This window comes from Sphaerodactylus townsendi, linkage group LG02 (assembly GCF_021028975.2).
Source record: "Sphaerodactylus townsendi isolate TG3544 linkage group LG02, MPM_Stown_v2.3, whole genome shotgun sequence".
In the NCBI taxonomy this organism is placed as follows: Eukaryota; Metazoa; Chordata; class Lepidosauria; order Squamata; family Sphaerodactylidae; genus Sphaerodactylus; species Sphaerodactylus townsendi.
In genome coordinates, this window is record NC_059426.1 from 52058939 (window position 1) to 52084761 (window position 25823).

Below are 25823 nucleotides of genomic sequence, written 5' to 3' on the forward strand. Positions count from 1 at the left end.
GATATATTGTGTGTGTATGTGATACACTATGTTTAAAATTATTATAAGCTTATTATATCAGTTAACAGTTACAAGTGTTAATGGATCCATTCTTTTTGTTCACAGGAATATATGGACTTAAATAAATATGTTGACCATTTGCTGATTCAGCTGGAAGAACAACGCTGGAATGTATGGAAGTAAGTTTCATGTATACTGTACCTGCAAACTAATATAATTTCTTCTTAGCTCAGATATATGGCAAGTATTGAAATGCTACCTAGGTACAACTGTGTAGACCTTACATATATTTATATATTTTAACACTTAAGTCTCAGATAAAAACCTATGAAATTGTAAAACTATGAACTCAGAGTACAAAATTAATATGCCATACTATCTAAGGAAAAGCAATTTGCTCATAATAATATGATGAATCCTTTGTTGATTTAATTAATGCCCCTACAGTCTTCTTTCAAGATATGTTGTGGAGCACAGGATTGCAGGGTCTGTGTCAGGAGAGGCTGAGCTGCAGGAGACAGGAATTAATTAGTGCTTTGAATCTTAAGAGGGAAGATTTCTGAATTACACCTGCCTGCAAAAAAACTCTCTCTGACCTAGAAAAGCTCCCTCAAATGTGCCAAGAAGGCAGATGTGAGTGCTTCTTACGCAAGGATGAAAAAAAACTTTCCACGTGTGCATAGTGTGTAGGGTTGCCAGCTCTGGGTTGGGAAATACCTGGAGATTTTTGGGGTGGAACCTGAGGAGGGAAGGGTTTGGAGAGGGGAAGGACTTCAATGGGGTGTGGGTAGGTGGGACTGAGAGAGTTCTGAAGAACTATGACTAACCCAAGGTCACCCAACAGGCTTCATGTGTTGGAGTGGGGAAACAAATCCAGTTCACCAGATAAGAGTCTGCTACTCATGTGGAGGAGTGGGTGATCAAACCCAGTTCTCCAGATTAGAAACCACTACTCTCAACTACTGTACAACTCTGGCTTTCATAGAGTACACCTTCCAAAGTGGTTGTTTTCTCCCAAGTGGCCTGTGATGGACTGCACAGGCTATTTGGTTTGCAATGCGGCTTTCCAGCAGTTTTCTGTTCACAAGTTAGATTGGGCTGAAGTACTCATTGGAGTACTCACTTGGGCACTCATTCTCAGATCCATTGAGCAGGGATAAGTTGGTCCTAAACAACAGCTTTTATTTGCAAGGAAGGCATCTCTTACAACCAAGATCTCCACCCATCAGGACCAAACTACATCACAGAATGTGCTGTTGTATACGTACCAGCAGTAAAGTCCGTTGTGCAAAAAAAGAAAAAATACAACGGGCTCTAAAATATATTGCTGGTCATTTCTGTCATTGTTCATGAAACATTAAAATTCAACATGTAGAACCATTTGCAGAATGATAATCCTCCCAGGGCAAGAGATGTAGAACCCCTGTGCTGGTGTACCTGTACATCCCTTTTAAAAAGTTTTAATTCTGCATGCCTTGTTGTTTTCTGCAAACAAAAAAAGCCCTTTTGATCATTCAAAAATGGTGACCAGAACAGCCCATTTGGGAAAATTGACTCCCCCCTTCCCACTTTTCTCTGGTGTTTGATAGATAAATAGACCTGTCCTTTGCTCCAATGTTAGACCTGCAGAGTTAAAAAGAAAACCACAAAAAACCAAAGTTCTTCTGATTGTTTGGAAATGGTGGCCAGAAGATTGGGAAAAACTGCTGTTGGGTGGGCTGGGGAAGGTGAGAAGGAGCAGGAAAACCTGGATAAAGAAATATGCTTCCTGTTTAGCTGGTTTTTGTCATGGGGAAAAGTGGAGCAACAGGAAAGGTTTCATTTTGCCAGCATTTTGAAACCACTCAGCTTCTTTGATTTTCCCTGTGGTGGCTTTGCAAAAGACAAAAACAATGCATAAAAGAAAGTCAATGGTGAAGGAGAGACAAGCTTGCTGAGAGGCATAATGCAAGGGCATAAATGGCCTGTGTTCAGTGGTGGGATCCAAAAATTTTAGTAACAGGTTCTCATGGTGGCGGGATTCAAACTGTGGAGTAGCACCAATGGGGCTGGGCCGGGCACGATGGGGGCATGGCCAGGCATTCCTGGGGGGGGGGCTGTGGTAAGGACGCAGTCGCTGCGCCAGTCCTTGGGCGGGAAACGAATGCACGCAGGCACAGGCTGCCACGCATGCCGGTGCACCTCCTGCTAGACTGCTTCAAGTTCTGCACGCTACTGCTGAGAGGAGGGGCGTAACTAAGGCAAAAATCACGTGGCAAAATCACCAATTAGTAACCCCTTCTCGGCACACACAAATAATTAGTAACCTACTCTCGGGAACCTGTGAGAACCTGCTGGATCCCACCTCTGCCTACGTTGATTTTTAATATACTTGAAATACACTTAATTCAGTGTGAATGATGGAATAGTGAAAACTGATATATTTCATTAACTTCCATGATAATATTTGGCTGAATGCACATGCTTTCAGGATTATGTATTTATTTCTTAGCAGCTTTTCTCCATTTTATATTTGTCTGTGTTTATGTGTCTTTTGAGCTTACAATTAAAATTCAGTAAAAAAAAATTAAAATCTAATAACTTTTGATGAGCCAGCAGCCAATGGGCAATTTCTCCCATTTCTTTTATTTTCTTGTGACTATATAAAATTTTTGAATTTCAGTTTTTATCATTTGTAGTTCTGAAATTTACAGAAAGAAAGTGAAAAAAAGTACAAAACGGGTAACAAAAAATATGTGTGTAAGATCTTGATTATACCTTCTGTTCATTGATCAGTACAGGGACATATATTTCCAATTTATCTGTTGATCGTTTTTCATCTTTTAAACACATCCATTCAGCCAGTTTTGCCATGTGTCTTAGTTATCCCTTCAGTTTTAGAGGATTTTGTTCACACCATTTTCTTGCTTATTTTTTTAATCTCAGTACGTAACTTCCATATTGACTCATAACATTCGTTTAAAATATTTCTGCTCAGAGTTTTGAGAAAATGTTGTGAATCTATTTTTAAAAATCCTTTGGCTCTGAGATTTTAGAGGGGTCTTATATCTATGGAGGATCATAGGAATAGCTGGTGTTATCCAAGGGCAACACTAGATCGTCTACATTCAGACAGATGTCCTAATAAATCAGCGTGGACCACTTCTCAGACTTCATTATGCCCATGATTTGTGGCTGCCACAATGTTAACCTATTGGGTCATTGGGTATTGAACCTGACATTGAACGATAGCCCCCTGGTTTACTCTAGGCTAGCTAATAAAACAGACAGACACAAATTCTGAACATTTAGCTCTTTCAGCATTACTCACAGCCTGGACTGATTTATTTGAATCAGGCTGAGACTGAGGAGACTAAAAGCGATGTCATGGTGCTCATGCAGAATGTCTATGTTACCACATGTAGAACAGCATGCTAGATGGGGCTTAATTGGATGGGGGAGAAGGAAATTTCTCTCCCCCCTTCTCGTTTTACAGAGCTTGATAGATTTTGTTTTCTTCATGTGGCACAGCCATCTGTTCTGGAACATGAAAATTTATTGCTACCATCACACTCCCTGGAGGACTGGTTATGGTTAGCTCATGTTTCATAACATTTTTGCAACAACAAAAAAAGTCACGAGACTGTACTCCACCCCCACCCCCCATTTTTCATAAAGGCAGAGCCATCTCTCAGCAATCTGTACAAATCTAACTACTGTCAATTCTTCTATTTTCTCTTATACTATCAGGATATGTGCTATGGAATGTATGAGGCTTGTGTTAAAATAGGAGGTTGTAATCCTCAAGTCTAGATGATTTTGATACAAGATCTATTCTTGATTTGTTGACTTTTGTTTTTAATACATCATGCTTTGGGTATTTTGATGCTGTCTGCTGGGCAACTTGGAAAACATTCTTACATGCAGACAGACTTCAAGTTAATCCTGGCTTAGCTCCACTATACATAATTGATATTACAGGAACAGGCATCTCCATCTTTCTGTCTCTCCATAATGACAGTAATTGAGACAGGATTCCTTCCTTCCTTCCTTCCTTCCTTCCTTCCTTCCTTCCTTCCTTCCTTCCTTCCTTCCTTCCTTCCTTCCTTCCTTCCTTCCTTCCTTCCTTCCTTTCTGTACATGTGGTATGAGTAGTTGGTAGATGTAATACCAGGCAAAGTCTAGACAAAAAAAGTGCAAAGGCTTACATATTTTGACATCATATTTACCTATGGCAACTGACTAATGTCCCTGCAAAGTCAGACAAACTGGATTCCAGAGGTTACACTGATGTTCATTGTCTTTACCACATCCTCAGCATCTATTTTCTGTTGTGGAAAAACTTGAGCTTTATCAGCACAGGAATTTCTGCAAACTCAGTTTCCTTGAATAGTAAATATCATGTATTGGAAAATCCTATCATTTTTGTGTTGGATCCATTCCCTCCATCTACAGTTCTAAAAGACCCTTATTTGAGATTGATTCATTTCAGAAGTTCCAAAGGACTGGTTGTAAGAACAAACGATTTCAGAATGACAGTATTCAATTTGGGATGGTGATGGTGGAAAAGACAATGTACATATTCTTTTAGATGTGTTCTCCCAAACAGTATAGATAGTGGTAGCATGGATGCTGGTTTACAGGGTGTTATTGACACAGCTGTTTCTTGGCATCTTCTTTTCCTCCTTTAGGAGGGATCTGGGCCCTTGACTTACCAGGGAACTGGCATCTATGAAGACTTTAGGGAGACATATAGTGGACCACTGGTAGAAAGTTCATGCTGAATTAGAACATGCTATAAAATCAATTTTAAAGCCTACAAGATGATGGTGATGGTCCGCAGGGGCATATCTAGAAAAAATGGTGCCTGGGGCAAGCTCTCAAATGGCAGCTCTCCAGATGCCCCGGGTGCCGCCCTCCCAGTTGCCCCCTGCCAAACTCCCCTCCTCGCCCCACCCTGCCAAAAAGGTCCTTTTGGTAGGGTACTTTTAAAATCCCAACATTACTGGGTTGCAGTCGCAGCTTGCAGGAGAGGCAGTAGTGATGGGTGAAGCAAAGAGTGAACAGGCAGGCAAGTTCAGATGCTGGATAATTCCTGACAGACCTTCCTGGACATTCCTGGTGGGGTGGCAGACTCCAGGCTGCCCTTCTGTGTGGCCGCTTCTTTGCCCAACTTACTCGCCAGCTTTTCTTCCCTTTCCCCTCTATACCCTACCAAAAGAGGGTTTTTTTGCAGCAGTGGCTGGGGGGGCAGTCCAATGGTGGCCCCCACATGACACCTTAATGTGGTGCCTGGGTTATCTGACCCCTCTGGTCCCCTTTAGATCCACTACTGATGGTGCTAAAGCAGGTATGCTTTTCCACTACCATTGCACCACTTGTATCTTGACCAGAAAAATTGTTCAGGTGTTTCAGGGCCTAATGTAACGTGGACCTAACCCTCCCGACTCTGATCTGGATATAAGTTGTGATGATTTTGCTTGATTCTTTACCATATGACTCAATATAGATGCTATTGTAATGTTTGCCAGGTAATCTGAAGGAATCTATGTCCTTTCACTCAGGCTGTAAATGCACACCATATTGCAGCAGTTTAATCTGGAGAGATTACCCAGGGAGAGATAATGAATGCAAAGTTTTTTGGTGCAGCAGCTGTGCCTACTCCTGATTAAGTGGAGGCAGGGAAAGGCATTTCTATACACAGTCTGTGACTTGTGCAGCAAAGACAGATCTAGAAGCACCTCTAGCTGTGGACCTGCTGCTTTGCATAGGATCCAAAAAACCCACCAGTCTGGGGGCTCCTCCCTCCAGCACTGACCAACTGTGTGTTCCATCTGGGACTTACCAGCAGCCAATGGAGGCCTACACTTAGTGAAAACTTGACAATTCTAGGTTTGGGGACATTCATTTCCATCCTGAGTGGCTCGTTCTTCTACTTCAAGTAAACCAACTATCATAAATAATTCTGCCCTTTCTGCATGAAGTTTGATCCAGGTTGGGATCATTCTTGCAATTTGAAAGCAAACCTTGTACCTCACTGTTTAAATTAATGTTAGGAATGTGCATAGGGAGTTAATGTTTGAGGTAACTGCTAACATTTCTCCCGGATTATGGATTTTTTTTTAATTCTTATGGTCCATTAACTCCACTCTCTATTTATCATCAACTTTTCAAGATTGGAAGTAAAGACTTCAAATTTTGGGGGGTATGCTACATTGTGATATTTCTATATGATACTTTTCAATAAAGATTTATCATATTAATAATAAAGAAGGATAGTGACTTAGTGGTAGAACATTTGCTTGCCATGCTGAAGGTCCCACGTTCAGTCCCTAGCATCTCCAGGTTTTGTTCTTTCTAAGATCAGGCAGGGACAGAGTGAGGGGGAACTGTGCCCGGTGCACGTGTCTGCCCTGCGCCCCCACCACGCCCCCTTGCCTCCTTGGTGCTACACTAGTCAGATCAGGTAGTTGATGATGTGACAGACCTTAGCCTCTGTAAGTGCATCTAGAGAAATAGCTTTGTCATTTTTCTGTGTACTTGAATTTACCACTGAACTATATTGTTTTTAAAATCTTTTCCTTTCATTTTGCCAATAAATTTTAATTTTGCTTTATGGTGTGTTGCTGTGCATTTGCCTGACCAAACCCAGGTTAAGCTTGATTATATTATCATAGAGTTGAGGGAACTTGTCGAGGGAAGCTTGATTATATTATCATAGAGTCAAGGGATTATATTGTCTTGGAGTTGAGGGAACAAATCTTTCATACCAAGGCGGGGCATCCTTAACAATGGTAGAATGTGGTTAATGATTATACATTATTAGTTTTTAAAAATGTAACTTGATATCCAGATATACTTCTAGTTCTACCTATTGTGACTGTAAGAGAGTGTTTCTGTTCAAATAAAAATGTATTTTGTTTACTACAGAAATTGTTTTATACATTCAACTTTTATTTTTCCTACTTCTCTGATGGCAAAAATGAAGATATACGAGCTAAGGTAGTGAAGCGCAATGCAGTTTCCAATATTCTATTATAGATTGGATATATTTGCAATTTTTCTTATAAAAACAAAGATGTTTATACTTTAAAATTCTACAAATATGCCAAATAGTGCCATTTTATGTGCTAAGTAAGTTATAAACTATTCATTTCATTATGTTAAAACATTAAAATTAATTCTGGCTTGATATGAAAGTGAGATTTGAATATATTCTTTTCCCCTTGAAATTTCCATTCCTCTTCCCCCTCTCCCCCCAAAAGGAAAAGGAAACAGGTTTTTTTTTCACCCCTTGGAACTTCAAATTATACATCTGTGAGTACCCTTTCTTTGAACTGCTCATATGGCAACAGTGAGGTCATCAGCTCTCTCCGGGACAATGACATACCAGAGTAGGTGTCTTCACTTGCCCCATTCAGGAAGGCTGTAAGCTTCTTCTGTTCTGGAACATCTTTGGTTAAGGGTGAACTGTTTTCACAGGTTTGGTGTATTTTTAACTGTGTATTGGGTTTTAACTAATGATATAATTCTGTATTGTTTTAAATTGCTACTGTATCCGTCTATTGTTTTTGTGTCTTTGCAGTTTTGTTAGCTAAACTCACAAGAGATCAGGCAGGGTATAAATATTTTAAGTAAAACTTGTAACTTGACAGTTTCATTCAAAACACAAATGATTTCCCATATAGTAGTACTAGCTGAACATAGCAAACCAGATGTCAGGGAGAAGAGCATCATCAGAGCCTTACAACCAACATCAAATTTTTAATGTGAGCTGGGAATTATTTGTATGAAGAAACATTCACTCAAGTAAACTCTCATCTGTAATCTGAAATGGTAGAGCACAGGTGCAAAGAGATTGTGAACTGTTTTGAACACTGCTAGACCATAGAAATGGACTGTATGAATTGTATCTATAACCCTCTGAAATCCATGGTGATACTCCTGGGGGTTAAATTGGAGCTGGATTATACCCCAAAGTATACTGGCTATGCTCCTCACATCTTGAATTGGTCACTGTGAGTTTCAATTCATGCCCAGTAACTATCAATCCATATAATAGGCTTGAGATTTAATTGCAGCTACAACAAATATTGGATATAAAATATTATTTTTAATCTGAATGAGTTTTTTTGTCTAATTTAGTTGTTTCTTAAGGGAAAAATAACTCAGGTATTCTTGTATGCCTATGGTCAAACTATTATTTTACCTTCACTTTAATTGTAAACTTATGGTTTTTTGCAAGCATAGCACCAATCCCTATAGTTACCCTGATCTTTCTCCTGACAACAATAAATGTTTTTAACTCATTTCAGTTATTGTTCATTCTGACAGCTACATCCAGTAAGAAATCTGGATATCTTTGAACAAGAGAAGTTGTTTCCATGCAAACACCTGAAGGCTGCATCTAAAGCCAGTATAGGAAGTCAAATCAGGAAATCACGGTGTGTGTGTGTGTGTGTGTGTGTGTGTGTGTGTGTGTGTGTGTGTGTGCCCAGTCCTAAGAAGGATCAAAAGCAAAGTTTAACCTGGGCATAGGAAGAAAACTTCCTAGTGATTAAGGGGATGTCTGCAAGTCACTGAAGAGAGAACAATGTTCACAAGTGCAGCAAGACATGAATTCTTGATAAAGATGTAGATAAAGATGTAGTGGAAAGGCTGGAAAATATTTTAGACTAAAACAGTTGCTTTATAAAGTAACAGGGACTGTGACTGATCTTCTCAAGGCAGTGTATGTGTTGATACTGGATGTTTTACCTACTGTAGAGTATTGAGCATGGCATTCACTTGCCAACTCTGAAAACTTCGCAAAAAAGCAAAATCTGAAGGAGAAATAGGAAGGCCAAAAAGGAAACTTGGGAATATCATAGGTGGGGGCCAGAATAATTTACACATTCAGCAAGTTTTCATAATAAAGATTTAGATTCTAGAGGCCTCTCTACAAGCTACTTTCAAGTCTATTCTGAACTTCATAATACAATATGAACATTTAATATATAGAACAAGACATGCCATACTCATGCCCCCCCTCCCCTGCCAGTAGCTGTGGGGGAATTTGGTAACCCTGCACATGGCAATGCCCAGTAAGAGTCAGCATGATGTAGTGGATGACTCAGTTTCAAATCCCCACTCTGCCTTGGGAGCTCACTGAGTGAAAATGAGCCAGTCACACAAACTCACCATTTCTTCACAAGTTTGTGGTGGTGTTAAAAATGGAAGGAGGGGGGAGAATGATGTAGTAAGCCACTTTGTGACCCCATTGAGAAGGGAGATAGTGGATAAATATCTCAGTAAATCAATGTGGAAGGGGAATAAACGAAGGCTTTTAAAAATGCAGCTCTGTCGGCCAGAGTACCTGAAATAAAATGAGATATGTATCTGTTAAAATTATTGGCACGTCTCTATCCCCCAGAGTTTGCAGCTTGCAAAGAAAGGATTGTTAAGCTTTGAACAGGTTGCTTTGTCCTGTAATTGTAAACTTCCACTGGGAGAACTTAATTGGTCACAAGCAAAATTACTTTGTAAAAATTCTTCATGGTAGAAAGAGATTAAAACAACAACTGTGATTAGTTTTAAACTGCTTGCTGAGTAAAGGACTAATCTTCTGGGAGTACGAAGCCTAGCAAACAAATGGCAAAACGTACATATTTTTTGCCACTAGAGTGATGTGTCCTCTGGGGGTGTGGGGAAGCTATTCTGAACATAACTGTAAGTGTGTGCACTACATAGATTGAAAAATAAATCATTTATTTCCCTGTGAAGGAATATGTAACCAAAATAAAGCCATCATAAACTGAATAAGGAAGCACGATTTATCAAATGGTAGTTACCTGTGGTGGTCATGTAACTGTTTGATCAGGTAGTCATTTGTGTTGTTATACCAAATGATAGACTTTGCTTCTCCTTGTTTCCCTGGGGCCTCTTCCACTGAATAATACACTTTCAATCCACTTTGCAGCTGGATTTTACTGCGCGAAATAGCAAAATCCACTTGCTAACAATTGTGAAACAACTGAAAGTGCAATATTGTGCCTGTGCGGAAGGGGCCCGGGTGTAGTGGGTGGTAACAGTACCACTTACCACAGTTTGGAAAGATACAGATATCCAGAGTATCAAATATCTAACATGGATATCAGAGCAGGACACAAATTGGTATATGGCACCCTATATTCATACAGATCTAATCAGAGCAGGACACAAATATCAAGTATCTAACATGGATATCAGAGCAGGACACAGATGGCACCCTATATGCATACAGATCTAATACAGCAAATTGCATTTTAAAACTTGGCATGAGGAGGGATGAAACAAAGCAACCAAATGCCTGGAACAACAGCAGGATTTTATCTGGCACATGAAGGTTAACAATCTTGATGTCAGTGAAACCACAGTGGGAAAGGACATGGAGGCTCAAGGACTTTGACAAAGTTTGATCCAAATGGTCATATTCAGAACAGATTTGGTCTACTTTTACCTATATTAGCAGCCAATTTCATCACTAAAAACTCACCCTTGAAAGCTGGTAGAACTTTGCAAGAGCAACTTGAAAGGCTTCTGGTCAGCTCTGAAGGTCAAGCCACACTTAAGGCCTCTGTTAAAAAAATACAACCCTTAATCAGATAAAGTGGATCTTACAGTGCTTTCCATATGTAACATGTTCCTTTGCATAAATGGTCAAATATAAGAATTCAAAGTACTGGGGCTAGTCACTAATAATTACCCATATCTGGCAACTATTTTCATAAAGCTCAGCTTGATTTTATTTCAGATTTCTGACAATATGGGAAACAACTAGGAGCTTGTTAAATACAAGGACTTTACTGTGCACTATTCCTACTAGTGTTACTAATATAAGACTGCTAGGATCATGGGAAAGACACCTCAGAATCTGAAGTCTTAACATGAGCTATTTTTGACAATTCATAAATTTATTTCCAGCAACAGATGATAGTAAAATATATGTCACATTTTAAATCGTCTTTAAAACCTTCTTTTTATAAAGAAGATCCCAAGGAAAAAAAATCTATTATCTTCATGCTTGTAAATCTGGAAAATTTAGTTCTTAAAATGTTTAATCTACAAATGTTTCATTACAATGGTATAATAAATTAGAGGCCTTACTGAGCAGATGCATGGCAGACATAATAACAAAAGCACTGAAATACAAATTGATTTATTTCTCTGATTTTTTTTAAATTAGGGCCCTTGTGCAAAGTGTATTCTTTAGATTTGTTTCATAAATGTCTCCTACTAAGTTGAAAGGTACAAACTTCAGCAGGGAAGAGAGCTTATAACCTAACTAGGCATATGGATATTTGTTCAAACTAAAATGCATTGGAGTAAATTAGTACCCCATTTCTATTGTTTGGAAAAAAGTGGTCTTAGAAAGCTTTTCTTCTTTGTTTTCAGTGTACTAATTCTTAAAAATAAATTGTTTTGTTCTGAGAAGTGATTCTAACTTGAAAAGTATTAGGGGTTAGACAAATGTCAGGATTTGATTTTACCTGATCCCATCTGTGTAAGGCAGATGGTTATTGTCTGTATCTCTTGAACTATGGTTCAGTTGGAGGGCAGTAGGCACCACATGTATACATGACTGCTTCACTGCATGAGTGAAACACAGCTCCACAGAAAAGAACATTGGTTGGGGTCAGGGGAATATTGGATTATGTGCTAATTTAAAAACAGGATCCAGTTTTAGGATTTGTTACTAATCAAAACATCAAACAAATATGCTAATGTATATATAATGCAAGCTTGCTTTGCTGGACCTAGAAAACATTAGCTGCAATTAAGTATAAAAAGAATGAATTATATTTTCAAACATAAAATGTCAAAACTTGAAAATCTCACAGGAAAAATATTTCCCCCTTCTTCAGAATTTGTTTTGTTGCCACACCACCTTAAGATGTTCCTTCTTACGAAATTTAGTGAAGATGCTTCTGAACTATTGTAAAAAAATGGTCTGATCCTAAGGCTTTCTGCCAAAGACAGCAAAAATGAGTTTAGAGTGAGCTCATGAACTCTGCATTATGCATCATAAAATAACATAATGGGTTGGATCCAATCCTTCCACAACACAGTAGAAATGGTAGAATTGGGCTTCCCTCTGCCCCTTGCTGTAGCCCGCTGAAGTTCCCCAAAATATTACTCCTGGGGACCAGGGATTTCTTAGGAACAGCATGAGAGATAACGTGGAGTTTGTAGTAGGAAGTTAGTACCAACATAACTTGTCTCCTCTTCTCTGCCAACAATTATGTCATTATGTGGAAATAACTGCTGTTACACTAGTGGAGTGACACCTTTGGATGCAATCCAGTGGTACAATTCTAAGCACACTTGCCTGTGAGCAAATCCTAATTAACCCTTTGAATACAGTAACCATGCTTGGATATACTGATTCTCTTCCACCAAAGCTATAATTCTAAACTTTCTTACTCCAGAGTAAATCTCATTTAACTTAGTGAGACTTACCTCTGAGCAGTGGCAAAGGGAGGGGAAACTGCTTCTGGGACATGAACTGCCCGCACGCCCCCTCCAGCCCCGACACGCCACCCCAGATGTCCCCATTGGAGCTCTGCCTCTGCGTAAACATACATAGGATTGCACTGCCTATGAGGAAGTTGCTCTGCTAGAAAGAAGGGAAGGGAGTTTAATGGAAGGGAGTTGCTGGGTCCAAGGCTATAGTTGGTAGCATTAGCTAAGGGTCATTTAAAGATACCAGTTCTTTCTTTGAATACAACTTTTTTATTTCATTGGCTTAAATTTTATTTGTTTATTTTATGTAAAACACTTCTACACTGCCTTTAGACCCAATTTAGGGTACCCAAAGAGGTAGATATTAAAATAGATCCTCTGAAGATGCCAGCCACAGATGCAGGCAAAATGTCAGGAGAAAATGCTACTGGAACATAGCCATACAAGCCAGAAAACCCACAACACCATTAAAATAGCATTTAAAATGCATACATACATTATATGCAAAGTGTGTGTGTATGTGTATGTATGTATATATATATGTGTGTGTGTGTATACATATGATTCTATACAACTTATCAACATGTACACACATACAAGTAGGGAGGAGGACTTATAAGAATTAGGGAGAGGGTGCCCTCCCAAAAAATCTTAATCCGCTCGTTGGTGAATGATAGAGGGAGACAGGTTAATCTCTCTGGGGATGAAATTCCAAAGTATTAGTGCAATGATTGAGAAGACTCTTTCTCAGGTTGCCACTCATGTAGTTTCAGGTGGTGAGGGGCACCCAAAACTGGGCTTCTAAAGATGACCAGACTGATCTTGCACACGTCCCTGAAAACATTGCCACTTGGAACTCTACACAACAAATATTATACTGCAAACCATGTAGAAGAGAGATGGACATTATAATATAGAAACTTCAGTGGAACGTTCATAAATTGATAAGTAGGAGAGAAAACTTTCAGACAATTGTGTTGGATATAGTGTGTTTTGTTTTGCCTTCATGATTTCATGATTCATGATGCTCTAATTAAAATTGCATGTTGATATTAGCAGAGTATAAATATTTGTGTTGCAATCTTTGGGGATGATTTAGTCCTTGAAGATTTGAAAATGAAATCAGGAATACATTTGCATTTACACTGGAGGGCTAAGTAAACATATTATTGAAAGGGATTTCTTTAGAGACGATTCTGCTTTAGAAAATACTGTGCCTAACTCCAGTTTTAAAAACTGGATTTTTGTTTTGTCTATAATGTTCCATTTGACAATTTTCCTGCAGTCTCTTCAGTTATGTAAATTGTTTCATCAAGGATTTTCAAGATGAATAAGGGCTTTCTTGCCAGCTGATTCATTTGGCAGAAAGAACTTCATTACGTTTGAAAGCAACATTTTAACATGGCACTCAAGCAAAATCGACACTTTTTCACCATGCTAAAGATGAATTGTTTGAAATTTACTGTTGATTATTTTTTAATCCAGATGTGCAAATGGACCTCTTTCCCAGAATCATTGCATCAATTAAGATATTGACCTGATCCAGCTAAAGTTAAGTGTGATTAAGCCTGATTGAAACTAGTGGGAAAACAGCAGCAACTAACATAAGACTTATTTTTTCAGTAGTTCTAAGTTGCAACTGAATTTAACTGAGCTAGAGTGCATTTAAATACATTGGTTATGTTATTACTTGTTTTCACTTTGGAAGCTAGCGGGTTTTGACAGCTCTTTCTAATTTCATTATAGTTTGGCTCGTTGCGGTTGTATAATGGTTAAGCGTGTGGTCTGCTTTCTGACATGGATAGAGCCAGTTCATATTTAAAAAACAGACAGTAACCTGGCACTAGGTTAAGGTAAATTAATGAACTGCTACATGCCACACATTCAGAAACACACCCATAAGTATAAAGTGAATTAATATTGTCAATGTATATGTATCAACAACATACGTGGCACTTTAAGTAATAAGCAAATACAGAGTTCCCTGATCAAAATTTGAATACTGAATTCAAAATTCAAATATTCACAAAGTAGCAAAACAAAAGGGAGGGGGAAAGGATAGAGGCAGGAATAACAATTAAAAATATATGTAGATAATATATATATATCCTTCAGGGTAATCCTAGAGTTATATCCTTTTGGCAGACCAAACCTGGGGGGTGAATCATCATATGGAGTGACACACCCCTGCACTGCAGGGGCAAATGCACTGGCAGAGAGGTATCTTTCTGGGTGGCCAGATGCTGCACAATTGCTCAGTGTCCCACACAGATCTTTCCTATGTCACCCAGACCAGCCAGAGCAAAATGCTGCTCCAGCATGGCTGGGGACATTCCAACTAAGGGCCAGCCTTCGTTGGGCTCCAGAGCCTGTTCAGCCCCCCTGTTCAAGCAGAATTGCTGACAGAGATATGCCACAATTTTCGTGACTTATCTCTATTCTCCCCATGGCGGAGTTTCAGGAGAGTCTTTTTTCTTCTTCTTCAAGCTTCCCATGCTGCAGGAAAGCTCTTTGGAGTGGGTGAAGTAGTGCTGAAGCAGCACCGTCCCTGCTCACCTGACAGCTCTGAATTGGGCTGTAGTTCATTTATTCCACCAGGTGGATGTAACCTTGATTACAATTTCACTGTTACCAATAGTTTCTGTAAAGTGTAAGCATTTGAGGACTGAGCCAAGATTTAAAGTGTGAGAGAGAAGAGAAATGGCATCATAGTGCTCTGTCATTCTAAAAATAAGGTGTGTGTTTTTTTCAGAATGAGTTATTCAGGGAAATTTGCTATGCTTTTTTGTAAAAGTACAATATCGTATCATGACTGAATTATATTTTCTCCCTTCGCAGTACCAGTACCATACTGCAACTCATTACCAATGCACAGTAGTTCACTCAGCCTAATATTATTTGTTTGGCATAATAGGGTTGAATTCCATCAAAAATCTACATGTACAGAAGGGCTTTGTGTGGGAAATATAATGTCCCTTTTCCTCCTCTTGCTGTAGCCTGAAATAATCTCTGAAATGCTTCTCTGGGGGAATGCAGGATACAGAGGGAGCGCTTGAGAGGAAAGCTGGAAATCTGCCAAGTGAAGGGGCATTTGGGAAACACACCCTTGTGTGCATGGATCTTTTTGATGGGATCCAACCCAACAAATTCCAGAATCCACTATATTTGTGTGTAATTCACAGTGCCATGCTGAGCAGAGGTGTACTCTTCCAAATCCATTGACTTAAGTGGACTGAGAAGGGTGTAACTCTGCTTAAAATATCATTTGTGTTGGGGCATAGAAGGCTAATGTTCATTCTGGTTTGCATTCAGTAATTCTGTATATTTCCTTGGCTAACTTAAAAAATTAAGCTGTGTTACTTTTCAAAACCATCAATATATATGTAGTTACTTATCCAAGGAAGATCTCTGCTGAGAAAATATATTTATATTTTTTTGATTTCATATTTTCCTTACTAAGGAGAATGTTTCATATGGACTCTCTCTCTCTGTGTAGCATGAGACCTCCACAGCTTATTTGCAAAATCCTAGGAGTGTGCATTCAAACATTCCAACCCTGAACAGATATTTGAAAAAAAACAACAACCTTGGTATTCTAGGATATATTTGGATATCTGTAGTGATACTTAGGGTTTCTGGAATACTGGTAATTGGATACAAAACATTCCAAAAATATTCTGTAATACTCAAAGCTGACATTTTAGGGGTCCCAGTCTTGTTCTGCCAATTTTACAGGATAACCAAGTAATTGGGGGCCAGGGGGTGGGGAGAGAGGAGGTAGCTCTCCCAAGGGGATCAGATGTTAGAGCAAGCTCTGGAACTGTCTACCCAAGCATAACTGTTGGGTTCTCTGGTTTGACATTACTTATGTTAGACTTGCTGGATGGCTCAGTTTCTGCTGGGATTCTCTGGCTTGGTTCTGACATTGGTTCTGTTAGGCTTGTTGGTTCTCTTTGCATGGCAAGGCTTTTGGTCAGTGGTGGTTCTTGTGTGTTTGCCTATTGGCTTCTTGGCCCTGGAGAAGCATGGGATTTTTCCCCATAGGAAACTATTGAGACAAGGGGGGGGGGGATGGCTGGGGAACCAATAGAACTTTACTCTTTGATCTGTCAAGGGTCATTTCTGCATGGCGGCAGAAACGGCTGTCCACTGGCATGAGACCATTCGCACGGTCTCATGCAGGCAGCGCCAAGGCTGCTGCGACCCGCAGATGCTGCTCCGTGGTCGTGTCCTTCCAGCCATCCAGAACTGTACAGGGAGGAGAGGTAGGTGAGCAGGATGACCTGCAGGCTCTCTGCGGGTCATCCCGTTCACCTACCTCTCCTCCCTGTACAGCTCTGGATGGCTGGAAGGACACGACCATGCTACCCTCCGACCTTTGGGGGTCGGAGGGCAGCGTGGGCATGTCACTCCAGCTATTCAGAGCTATGCAGGGAGGAGAGGTAGGTGAATGGGAACACTGGAGGGGCCAAAAGCAGTGCCCTCATGCCGGTGTGCTTCACAACACGCCAGCAGGAAGACGTCACTTTTGAAAAAAATTGTTCAGGGAGTGAGTTTCAAAAGTGGCGTTTTCATGCCTGTTGCGGGGAGCGAGCACACAGCGCCAGCTGTGCGAACAGCACTCCAGGGACAGTGTTTTTACCATCCCTAGGGCACTGTTTTTCAGCTGTGCAGAAACAGCCAAGGAGGGCCATGGTACTGGCAACCCACCAGTGGATTTGCCCCTCCAAATCTCCTGGTAGAGGGCCCTGCTGCCTCCACAATTCTCTTCATCTCACCCCCTCCAGATTGGGCCATAAAACCACTTTATTTTATGAACCATTATTAATGGAAGATTAGTTTTTTGCACTGTGTAAATGGCTTACACTATTGCTGTGATCGGACATAAGATTGGATCCACTACACTGACTTGGAACAGGTCAGTACTATGATAAGTTAAACATACACGGACTAAAGTAGGTGCATAAGAGAAAGTGTTGTAGAACATCAAACCTAGGAACTGATTGCCTCTTTTGGTGAGAAACCATGGCCCTGGCTAAACATAATCAGTTCGTACTCCTGTCCTTGGGTCTATAGATTTAATAGGTTTCAGGGCTTATCTGAAACAATTTGTGATTGTCTCACTAATGAGACTGTGTAAATCTGTTTAGAAGGCATTAGGGTCTTAGTTTTAAAGCATTTTAGTCTTACGGCATTCAGCTTGTCAAGTCCTCCATACTGATCGTATTGTATCTAGATTTTACAGATGCACCCAAAATTTCAATCCTTTCTATAATCTCAAGCTAACAGTTTCAAAGGTTGGACAAGACTAATCACTCAAATTTTAGTAAGTGCAACATGTTCAAATGCTGAAAGAGACATTTATTCTGTAAAGATTTCAGAAAACCTTATCAGATGGATGTCAATGGCTTATTATGGAATCACTGCTTGGCTACAATAATTTTAAATGATTTGCTTAGTAGCAAGCTCCACTAATGTACAAAGGAAATGATTCTTAGGAAATGTCTTTAGGATTGCAGCATACAGCTACTATTGTGATGAATTTAAGGAGACCGGGATATTCCCTGTTCTACATCTAGCATGCATGAAGAAAACCAACGGTGACAAATTTATCATGCTATAATTTTACATTAGATTAGCAGCTAGCCATTAAAATAAATTAAAAAACCTGAAACTATTCTAATTGAGACTTATACATGTGTTGAAGAACAGGGATGCTTCCTACTGGATGGATTCTTTATCAATGGACAACATCAGTTATAAAGAATTGCATGGAATGGGCAATTACCTCTGTAGTCGTACCCACGAGGTCCCAGGGAAGAGACGACACGCAGAGATTTCATCTGGTGGAGAGAGCCAGCAAGCAGGAAGTGCGGGATCCCGTGATCCTGGCAACTCTGCCGTGCGCTCGCCCCTCACACCTTTTATTAGGGTTTCAATGGGGGCGTGTAAGAGGGGTCGGGCAGGCGGGAGAACGGGAGGTCGGGAGATCGGGAGATCATCATGTGATGCATGATCTCATCGGGCTGCTACGTCAAGGGAAGGAAGCATCCATGTCTGGTCTCCTTAATCTTCACCTGAGGGCAGGAGCCTTTGTGTCCCTTTGTGTGGGACACCTGGTGACCGCGAGTCAGGCAGTTCATGACCCGTGACTCATGGGGGGAGCGGGGGTTGGGGGAGCGTGTGTGCCCAGAAGGCTGTAGCCGGCACCGGCATGCCTGGCGCCTCCTTCTCACGGTCTCTGCCCTGCTGGTTCAAGGCCTGCCTGCCACCCCTACAACCTCGTTCTTTTTTTTACACCAGCTTCACCTTTCCTTTTCCTGAGGAATAATAATACTGGCCAACATCTACTCGAGACCAGGGCATGGTGCATGACATTCAAATACTGGTTGCATCTCTGTTTTAGATATGGAGACCAGAGTCTTTCTTCTCTGGCCCTAACTAACCAATTTACATTTTTAGGATTGGTGGGCCTACATTGAAGCAAAGCTTCATGTTCTTGATCTATCGTTAGACATGTTGGCCATGCTATCACCAACTGCAATTCTTAAAAATATCAGGGCCATATTGAATGAGTTCGAACGTCAATCCCGCCTTCCCCAGGCCAGTAAATTTTGCTCCCCTCTTTTCCTTGCTATTCCATATGGCTCCTCAAGCATGGTTGAATATCTGCTTCAGCTTGTCCTTTCTGATCCCAAACTCCGCCAGGCCTTTTCTTTAGCCAGATGTAACATCCTTCCCTCCTCTTTAAGACAGGGAAGAAGCACATCACACATACCACATCACAAAAGATTGTGCATCTGTGAGATGCACTGTGAAGAATCTGTGGACCATGTTTTGCATCACTGCCCCCTTTATACTGAGGCAAGAATGTCATTACTACTGCCCTACCTAATTGGCATAGACAACTGGACTGACCAGCAAAAGACTGTGTACTTACTAAACAACAATTCCAGAGTAATGCTGGAACAGACTGCAAGGTTTCTCAAATTGGTTGTCAATAAGCAATCTTGACTTATTTATTTAATATATAATTTACTTTTTTAACTTATTTATATTTCTTTTTATATACTAATAATATGCCATTAAAGGTTTATTGTATTGTATTGAATAGTAATACTGGCTGAGAAAGAACTCAGAGCCATCCTAAGCAGAATTATTTATTTAAGAAATTTGTGGCATGTCATCAGCGTTCAGTTTGACATAGATTACAGCAACAGTGATAAGTCATCAGGGTAAAACAACAAGCCATCAAAATAAGCCCAGAGACATAAACAACACAAAACTATCCATACGATGGATCTCAGACCAGAAAGAGACCATTAAAAAAACCTAGATTAAAAAAAAACAATTAAAATCCCAGGTAAAAAGATATGCTTTTGCTTGGTGCCTAATAGTCAGTAAAGTCACCACCTCTTCTTCAAGGGGAGGGCATTCAAAAAATCAGGTGGCACTGTGGAAAATGCCCTGTATCTAATTGCCTGGACCTCAGAGGATTTTTAAGGATGAATCTCTGGCCCCTTCTGCACAGGCAAAATAATGCGTTTTCAAACCACTTTCACAACTGTTTGCAAGTGGATTTTGCCATTCCGCACAGCTTCAAAGAGAAAGCAGTTTGAAAGTGCATTATTCTGCATGTGCGGAATGAGCCTCTGTTTAGGATGGCACTTCAAGTGTATCCTCTTTTACAATTGCTATGAGAATGCCTTGCATTTTCTTTGCCAGCTGGATAAAAGAATTGGCATTTGGAAGGGCAAACAAGGCAAAATCTATTTTCATAAAACACTCTGCCTGGGATGTGACTGTATTTTCCTCTTTTGAACATAAACTGGTATTGAGTCCAACACCAGGTTTTCCCTTATTGCACCCCAGTGTTAGAGTAGCTAGCTGCTAATTAGCAGGGTCACTTTTGAAGCAAGGACTGTAGTTGTTATAAGACTTTATGGTAATGGTGTTGGTATCATTTTTTTTTATGTTGAAGTTTAATGAACTGAGAACTCAATTGCAAACATCAGCATTTATGGGAACTGTACATTGTAGTCATGAGCCAGATCACTGGTGAATATGCATGATTTCCCTGTGGATATGCAGAATCTTCACAGGGAGGGACATGATGAAATGTAGATGCAGGCTTAACTGCTTTGTTGAACTGGGGCCTGGATTATGCTACTTTCTGGGGGTTCAGAAAACCTTCTTCTGCAAGCTAATTTGGATTAGTTTTCTTATATTTTTTTGCCACTCGCAGCTCATTATTCTTACTTGTATCACATATATCTCCAGCAGGAAGGATAATCTTAATTGGCAAGAATAAAAAGTATCTTACCAAAATAGTGTAACTGCCGAGCTTCTTCTTCTTGTGTGTGTATGACCTGGAGAGAACTCCTTATTTTCATGCAGCTTTCAATAGCCGCAAAATATTTTCCAGTTTTCTTAGGATTTTTTTTTGCACATATTACATTGTACCAACATTGTAATTGGCCATAGTTATTTTCCAAAAATTATGCAGTAACCGGGAATTAATTCCTTATAGCTTGCAGCTATCCATATGTCAGCAGAGAAACTATTGGTACAGAGTATAAAATAATAGGATTGTGAACTACCCCTGTACAGGCACAGTGTCTACTCATGAGTGTTTTCCGCAGAACTTCCATAGATGCTCTTTTGCCCTTTCCTCTTTTGCACTGGTACATGGGCATGCATTCAGTTCCCACAACAAATCTTTCAGAGTAATAGAAATTCTGTGCGCACCAAACCACTTGTTACATCACCTGGAACTACCTTTCTTTCTGTTGGAGAGCTAAGTGCTTCATTCATTTTTGGGAAAACATTTGTCTGCTGAATTGCTTTCAAAGTGTGTGTGTGTATGTATAGTGTCATCAAATTGCTTATGGTGAGCCCAGCAAGGAGCTTTCAAGACAAGTGAGAAGCAAAGGTGGTTTGTCATTGCCTTCTTCTGCAGAGTGTTCCTTGGTGGTCTCCCTTCCAAACACAGACAAAGCTTAGTTTGTGAGATATGGCGAGATCAGACTGTACCTTGCTGCCTTTCCTCCCCTTTAAAGAATAAAGGTCTTTAAAGTTACTCAGACCTTCTGGAAAATGAACTTCAGTACTCTTAACATGAACAATAGACTGTTGTTCCTGTGCACACATACATATTTGTGGTGTAGGCCTTGTGGAATTCTAGATGGCACCTTCTGTGCATGCTGTATAAGAAAATATAACATGCTGTATGTTTACAAGCCCATTGGCACTCAGAATTTCTTAACAGTAAAACACTGGTATATTAATATTTTATTTATTTATTTAGCAGATTTATACACCACTTTTATCCCTGGAGAGACCCAAAATGGCTAACACCGGGGGGGGGGGGGCAGACTAAAGAAAAATGGGAGGAGAGTTTTCTAATGATCAAGCAGGTCTTCTTTCTCCCTTGGCTGATTTTCTGCCCAGCTCTGGGCTCAACTCTGAGGCTAGGAGGCAAAGGACAAGAGCCCTCTGCCTCACACCTCTGCATGTACCCAGGCCGTATGTATATCTGTGTGCAGAGAACAAAGTCAGTGAGGTACTGTTTAGCTTCTGCCAATTAGCAGGTTCTTCCCCATTTCTCTGCTGCCAGAATATTCATAAACACTTTTTATACATGCATACAAAGCTTGTACAAAGTTGTGCACGGAATTCATATACATCTATCCATTCACATTTGGATCAGGAGGAATTTCGCCATAAAAATGATAATGATCAGCAACTTATCTTCCTCCCACTTTCTCTATCCCGAGTTCCCTTTTTGTTCTCCTCCTAAAAGTGGGTACCTCAGGAAATAAAATCAGATCATGCTGAAGTGGGAAATACAGTTTACTCATATTTTTGATCCAGGTCTAATATGTTGTTCAGATACCACATATACATCCTTGAGCTCGGCCCCGCTTCACAAACACTGCTATCTTACATGGTCTTGGAACACACACTTTATGGCTTTGTAATCTTGAGTTCTGGCTAATAAAATCTATTCTGTTTGGGACAGGCATTACTCCAAAACTAGTTAGTTTGGATGTTGTGGCCAGTTTGGGATGTGTGGCTGTGCATATAGTAAACCTAAACTCCTTATTTTCTTCTGAGCCTCCAAGGCAACCCACAGGATTCTAGTTTTTAGTTATAAAACTTCAATTATTGGGATACCCCTTTAAGAATACCTCTGCACCATAATTTGAAAAGCAAAGCCTTGGAATGTGACAGTCTTTAGATTTCCCCACAACATTGGAATTCACTTTTCATCAAGATTTTCCAACATCCAAAGGATTATAAGGGCAAGGGTGATCGCTATGCAGACCGGCCAGGTTTATACATGGAAACACCCCCCCCCCCAAAAAAAACCCATCCAAAGAAAAGGGTGTGTGGCGTAGTGAACATGATCTTATCCTCTCTGCACAGATGACTTGTCATGGGGAATGATCTGGGGTTGCCTTCACACGCCAACTAAAATATGTGCATCCCATCTAAACTGACATTCTTACATTATGGAAAACAAAGACTTGGCCTGGGGGTCCCCATGCTGTGTAACAGTCACATGTAACAGCAACAATCACCCCCCACCCCAGTGAAGGCCCTGTGAGTGTGCTAAGTGGCCTATTGGGGAAACGCAGATGTTCACTTATCAGTGGAAGAAGCAGCACCTCCTTGGGCCATTTCAAGTCAGGGCAGTGATGTAGAGAGTAGACTGCAGCTCCTTTCCCCTGCATGTCACATTCATTATCCAAAGCAGATACCAGGGTAACCTGCAACTCACCTGCGATTGCTACATGGAAAATGGGATGGGGAACACAGCATCAATTGCTTAAAACGTCATCAACATATACTGTCACATTGATGGATGAAAGGGATATTTATTTCAGCGGAACTTGTTTTTGCACAAGATAACTGGCATGCAGTCTATCTGATTCCTTCCCCCCCCCCCCAACTTGTTTTAACTGCCTTAACATTTTCAAACTTTGTTAAATGTACAGAAGTTCTATTTCCCCTTCCCAATGAAAACCAATTCTTACTCCAACCCAAAACTTTGCTTTTTCAAACTGGACTCTCAGCAAAGTTGCCAGGCTATTTCCGAGCTAAGTTGGCAACATTAGCTTATAACACACACTAGCTTCCAGGATACTTTGTGGCCTGGGGTTTCTCCTCTCTTCATTCTTTATCTTTCTTGGGGGTGGGGGGGAGAAGAGGGGGGTAAACATAACAGCTGGGTCGCTCGGGACAAATTGAGAATCAGATTAAGGTACCGCAATTGTTGGCTTAGTTCATTAGCAGGGCCAAAAGGGACCTGGTGGCAGAAAGAAGTTTCCCGATGAAAGTGAAGGGGGTGGGTGGGGGAGAGTGAGAAATAAGGCTCCCCTCCCATACCCTTTCACTGGTGTCTCTTGTCTCTCCAGGATCCTGCTTTCGAGGCACCCGCGGTCCAGGCACACAATAGCCGCCTTTCGCTCCTCTTTCCACCCCCCCCCCTTTGCTCCCTCCCCGCATCTCCCTCCCTCCCTCCCTCGCCCGGGCTCTCCCTAACCCCTGCTGCAGGCACAGATTTGTCAGAGCCATTCAGTCGAGACTGATTATGATTGCAGCAGATGGGCTGGATTTGACAGCCCCGATCCTAAGCAGTTGCTCAGGGGCCGGCGCGGGATTAAGAGGCCGCGGCCGCGCACCCGAAGCGGACGCGGAGCAGCGGCGGCGGAGAACGAGCCTCCGGCTTCCCAGGCCCGCTGCTGTTGCTGCTGCCTCCCGGCTGGCCCTCCCCGAACACATGCGAAGCGGCCTCCCTGCCGGAGCCCGACAGGGAGCGCCAGCCCGAGCCAGCGCGGCGGTGGCTCCAGCACAACAAAGCCGGGGAGGCAGCGGCTGCGGCGGGGCCGGGGAGAGGCGGCCGAGGCTGCGGCTGGAGCGGGGCCCGCTGATGCTCCGGGCGGCGCACCGGCAATGGGAAGTTTAGCAACTCGGGGGCCGGATTAGAGAGGCCCCGCCCTGGCCGCACTCCTGCTGCAGCAGCATGCCACTCCGCGGACCAGGTGAGGCGCTCAGTCTGTTGCTGGGTCGGGCGGGGTGCGGGAGGGTGGGTGGTGTGGTGGCTTTGCGTCCTGCTCTTTCCCTCACCTGCCGCCGGCCTCGCCCAAGCTGGACCCCGCCCTCCGGCTCTCTCCGTCCCCGCCGCCGTCTCCTCCCCTTCCCATTTGGGTTAAGGGCAAGCGCGAGGCGAGGGTGGTGGTGGGACGTGGCGCACGTGTGGCGAAGTGGCTGACGTGCGCTCGGGGTCACCGGCGCGCAAGTGCGGGACTGCAGGGAGAGTTGTGGGCAAACTTGTTGACACCCCTGCACCTGTGCCCGTCCCGTTAGCAAGGTGGGGTGGGTGGAGTGCACCTCTGTGGGGGCGCAGGTGCGCGTCCATGTGGCTATAAACTTGTTGGATGTCGCTTATCCCTGCAGCCGCCGCTGAATGCTCAGCTCGCCGCTTCTGCTGGGGCACCCGGGTCTGGGCAGCGGCTGCCAAGTTCTCGACAGCCCGCGCCGGCCTTGCTTGTCATTTAACATTAGCGAGAGCGGCGTGCAGGGAAGGGGAAGGGCCAGCAGACAGCTGCTGCGTTGCACTTTTGGGACTCGGGCTTCAGCTGTGGGGCCTTGTTGGTTTCTGAGGCTTTTCCAAAGGTCTGCTTTGGAGCCTAAGTCAGGTCTGATGAATGGGGCTTATTCCCAGGAAAGTGCTCTTTGGAACTGCAGCCAAAATTTGCAAATACTTTTTTTCCTGTTAGCCTGGCTTCTGTTGATCCTGTTGCTTGAACTTCCTGCTGCTGTCACGGCTCTCTGGCTTTGTGTAGCTTCTGTTAGGCTTTTGCCCTTTCCTTTCCTGCCCTGCCTGGCAGTAGGATTCTTGCTCCTCCTGGCCTATCCTTCCTGCCCCTTCTGTGCCTGTTACTGTTTCCCTCACTTCCTGCTGCTCCCTGTGCCCTTTTCCCTTGCTTTTGCGCTCACTTTCCTCTTCCTTCTGCTGTCCCTGCTCTGCTGTCCCATCTGCTGCTGCCCCTCTTTGGTCACTCCTCCTTTCCCTGCTGTTGCTGGTGGGGAGGGTGGCAGGGGAGAGAAGGCTGTACAATTGTATGCCCTGTTGCTACTGGCAACTGCATGCACTGAATTGCTACGCATCCATAAGCAGCTTAATTCTGATTGATGGCAGAGAAATATGATCTTTTTACGATGACCAGAGACACAGAGAGAGTGCAAAGAAAGGCTGTCTGCAGCCCATTCTCCGTGTGCATTTGTGTACAGTTTCCAGTGATTTAGGTTTTTAATCTGGGGGGAGGGTTAATCTTCCTCCTTGTGATCTGGCTGGT

The 25823-nt window shown here is 42.0% G+C and overlaps 1 protein-coding gene across 4 annotated transcripts in view; it reads left to right on the plus strand.

Annotated features, from left to right (window-relative positions):
• Window positions 1-25823, plus strand: part of NCKAP5 (NCK associated protein 5) — a 718925-nt gene that overhangs the window by 216683 nt on the left and 476419 nt on the right. For 3 of the 4 annotated variants that reach the window (XM_048483952.1, XM_048483947.1, XM_048483949.1), the window contains exon 3: window positions 106-179. In XM_048483952.1, the coding sequence (XP_048339909.1) occupies window positions 106-179 (74 nt within the window). Of the gene's footprint in view, window positions 1-105; window positions 180-24006; window positions 24507-25823 lie in introns of those variants that run through there. The other variant, XM_048483948.1, reaches the window with a different exon arrangement.